At 32.0% G+C, this 4,349-nt stretch overlaps 1 protein-coding gene across 1 annotated transcript; it reads left to right on the top strand.

Moving 5' to 3' along the window:
* Positions 1-398: 398 nt before the first annotated feature.
* On the top strand, positions 399-2,319 carry LOC120072560 (probable glutathione S-transferase). Its single transcript, XM_039024951.1, has 2 exons — positions 399-771; positions 1,750-2,319. Exons 1-2 carry the CDS (start codon positions 457-459, stop codon positions 2,110-2,112), a joined length of 678 nt encoding a protein of 225 aa, XP_038880879.1. The 5' UTR covers positions 399-456; the 3' UTR covers positions 2,113-2,319.
* Positions 2,320-4,349: the final 2,030 nt, after the last annotated feature.

Genomic DNA, 4,349 nt, shown 5'->3' with positions numbered 1-4,349 from the left:
CTATATATAAAAAAAATTAGTTTTCACTAATTTTTTTATCATATTAAAATTAATAATAAAAATTTATTTAAAAAATGATAGTTAACATCAAAGACCAAAATGAGTAATAATGGAAAATTTGGAAGTAAAAGTGTAAAATATTGGAATCTAAAGATCAAAATTTATAGACCAAATAGAGATTAAACTAAAAAATTAGAGATAGAAATACAAAAGGCTAACTACCAACCATGAATATTTGATAAGAATAATAATGGTTTATCTTTGTAGAAGACAAGTTGATTTTGAATAATATACCCAGTTTGATGTCGCATTGGCTTACGACTTTAATGATCATATTATTCCACAAATTTTAGTTTAAAATAAAGCAAACCATTAGGAGTTGGTATAAAAGAAAAGAATGGAGCATATTAGGTAAGGCAATAGCAAGGAAATTAAAGAAAGAGGAGATAAAAAAAAATGGGAGAAAAAGTGGAGGTGTTTGGGGCATGGTTCAGTCCTTTCAGCCGACGAGTAGAATTGGCTTTGAAACTGAAAGACATTGAATATGATTATATTGAAGAAGAAGTATATAAGAAGAAGAGTGATTTGTTACTGAAATTCAATCCTGTTTACAAGAAAGTCCCTGTCTTCGTCCATGCCGGAAAACCCATTGCAGAGTCCATTGTTATTCTTCAATACATAGAAGAGACTTGGAAGGACAATCCCATTTTGCCCCAACATCCTTATCACAAAGCTCTTGCACTCTTTTGGGCCAATTTCTTGAATGACAAGGTATTACTTTTCCGATTTTATTTACATCTCTTATAATTTTTAAATTGATTATGAATCTTGAATGGATGAATTTGTTGTGTCTTTATCGAAAATTTTCAAGTTCACAAGTGTTGGTGAATGTTGAAATATTGACTTAATTAAATTTACCCTAATTTGTCAGCTTAAGTTTTTTTATTAACTGGTGATTTAGCATCGTGTCAAAAATATCACGAAGCTCAAACGAGTATTTTGTCCAAAATTTGAATCTAGCCTAAGAATAGCGAAGTTAAAGAGATATCATCTTGAAAAGGCTGGTTGAAGATCATCTCATATTAGAAAAATGAAGAGATCTTATTATCTTTATAAAATATATATGAGTTATTCTAATTTTATTTTCAATTAGTGTAGAGATGAAGTCTATGTTTATCTATTATTATCTTTAATTTTGCACTTGTTCAAAAAAAAAAAAAAACCCTTAAACTTCCACAATAAAATTCTATGTTATGAAATCGACAAATAAAGATAAGCTAAAAACGTAAATACATTAGGAGAATTGACACATAGATTTACATAGTATATAAAAGATAATGTAATGTGTTAGCTACATGTGTGGGAAGATGGAGAAAGCAATTTTATTAAAGAAAAAATTTCATACTATAGAGTCAAAGGTGCCAATAGAATTAGAGAGTTTATATAGCGTGCACTCCTCTAAACCTTAGGTCAAAATAACATAAATACGAAGCATCTAGATATCAGATTCGAGGCATTTCAACCTGTAAAAAAGTTCATCTTCCACACAAACCATTAATATTCTCTAGAATCCCATTTTATGACTAATTTATTTCTAAAAAATAGATCACACAAAATAAAGAAATAGAGTAGTAGTGTTAATATAAACTTAATTTTTAAAAACAAAAAACTAAAAATGAAATCATTATCAAACAAAGGTCTCGTTTCTCATTTTGTTTCTCGATTTTATGTGGATATATAATCACCCAGCTTCTAGGTGCTATAATGAAAGCAAGGAGAAGGCAAGGAAAGGAGAAAGAAGAGGCAATAGCAGAGGCGTGTGAGGCATTGAAAGTACTAGAAGATGAACTGAAAGGGAAGAGATTCTTTGGAGGAGAGAAGCTGGGATTTGTGGACATTGTTGCCAACTTCGTGGCGTATTGGATTCCAGCCATCGAAGAAGGTTTCGGCCTGGGCGGTGCGTTGAGCAGTGAGATGGAGAAGCTTCCAAACCTACAGCGATGGTGCAATGAGTTTGTAGAGCACACCATTGTCAAAGATACTCTGCCTCCTAAACAAGACCTCCTTGCTTTCTGTATATCTCAGTTTGGAAACAATGTTGCTTCCAAATGATCATGCTTTGCTTGGATCTTAAACTTTTAAACTTCAGATATTTGTAATAAGAGAACTCAAACATTTAGTTCGTGTCTATTTGGTAAATTTAAATTAGTTTTAATTGTGTATCAAATAGATTTATAAAGTCTTCTTTTAATAACTTCAAGCTTATGTGGTAGCCAACTATATTATTTAAGAATAACACAATACGATGATTTTGAATGGTCTTAGATGATTGATAGTGTTTGTTGAAATATAAACTTGATTTTGGGTTAAAAGTATTTGGGTCTAATCTAAGTAAAAGTCCATTTTTTTATAAGTATTAATTATTAAAATATTTTAAAGAAATTACTTGTAAGAAATAGTCAGAGTATACAGTAGAATTCCCTATAACATATGAGAAAAAAGTGTAAAGGTAAATAATAATATAGAAAGTTATTTCATATTTGTAGCTACTAGATCATGAATGTGTTGGTAAAATTCAAGCAATAAATTTTGGATGTGCCAACTAATATAAATAGAAGGGTTGTCTTAGCATTTGTATTAAGCAAAAAAAAAAAAAAAAAAAAAAAAAAAAAAAAAAAAAAGTAATCAATAACGAAAGTTGCCTCTTTTTCAAATCTAATTTCTTTCAAATTACCTTCAACCTTCAAAAGTTTCTTTCCAACAATGATAGCTTAATTAAGAATTGATCGAGTTTCACAAACAACAATCTCTTAGCAAAAAAAAAAAAAAAAAAAAAAATTCATGTAGTTGATAGCCAAAAATGAGCCATATCATATCATCATATTCTCAAATATGAAAAAATTACATGTCATCATAGTGATATAAAAAATTCTACTCTACACTTAACTATATATTGATGAATCATATAACACTACAAAAAATTTGGTTTTTCCCGATGCCAAAAACACTTTAAGAAGACCCATGTTTCCCAACCATTTTTTCGACGTCGGAAAAAATAAGATATCTTGACTATAGTTTCAATGGCATTGGGAAAAATAGGTATTCCCGACGTCGTTTCTTAAACGGTCGGCCTAAAAAAGATGGGGAAAATGTTAGGCCTCTCCCGACGCTATGGTTTAGGTGTCGGGAGAAAAGTCCTCATCCCAACAATGAAGGGGAGGCATTGGGATTTTTAAAAAGTTTGGTAATTTTTTTAAGGCTCTCCCACGTTGGGATATGGTGATTTAAAACCCTAATTTACCTCATTCTTTTTTCACTTGTGTCACCCAAAGAAAATCTTTTCCCTTCTTCTGCAGATGAAGGATGCGCTAACCGATCGAGAACACACACCCCTGCTGCTGTCGAGAACCCAAGTGTTAAATTAACTCACTAAGTTGCAGATTTTGTTTTACTGTTATTTACTGCAGTTTTGCCTTTTACTAGAGTCAACAACTGCTTCCTATTTTTCCTCCTTAATCGGGTGCACTTTCCCACCTTCTCCACTCTCCCAAGATTCTCTCTTTTTTTAGCTTTTCACCATTCTATGGTTGCTGTATATATAGACAAGGCTGTTAAATGAAATTGTACTGAGTTTTCCAAGTTTTTTGTCTCTGTTAATTCCAAATTCTTTATTGATACCAGAGCAATCAAGCAAACACTACCATGTCATATGAAGAAACCCAATCCTCAGAAACTCAAGCCCAGATAAAAACATCCTTTTTGGCTCCTTATTCCGTTATTGCAACAAATGGCTCCTCCTTTGGTCACCCTCTTGAGACTGTGCTAATAATGAAGTTAGATGATAAAAATTGTGCCTTGTGGAACGGAATGATTCTTGGCATTCTTCATGGACAGAAGCTTCAAGGACATGTCCTTGGAACCAAGTCAGAGCCACCAGTTCCTCTTCCTTCAATGAGAGGAACAGGGACCTCAGAACCCTTAACCGATCCAGTTTATGAAGCATGACACGTTGTTGACCAAGCATTACTAGGATGACTCGTAGGCTCTATGACTGCATCAGTGGCATGCGATGCAGTTAATCTTAGCACTTCAAGACAAATGTGGGTAGTAAAAATCATTCAATTAGTTTTTGGGATTACTGTCCTAATCTCGTGGTTTCAAAGTTTGTAAATTATTTGTACAAACGAATTATGTATTTAATAAAATAAAGTATTGTTTTCTTTGACATTTAGTTTGCATTAACCCAAAAATAATAAACTAAGATCCTAGGTTATTTAATTTAACTTAAACACGTATGTGATGACATCTCACGTTTAGTAATAACCTGAAAGGTCTGTAGTAAATGGATA

Source organism: Benincasa hispida, chromosome 3 (genome assembly GCF_009727055.1).
Source record: "Benincasa hispida cultivar B227 chromosome 3, ASM972705v1, whole genome shotgun sequence".
In the NCBI taxonomy this organism is placed as follows: Eukaryota; Viridiplantae; Streptophyta; class Magnoliopsida; order Cucurbitales; family Cucurbitaceae; genus Benincasa; species Benincasa hispida.
Note: the sequence above shows the minus strand (reverse complement) of the source record. Positions and strands in the feature narration are given on the sequence as shown.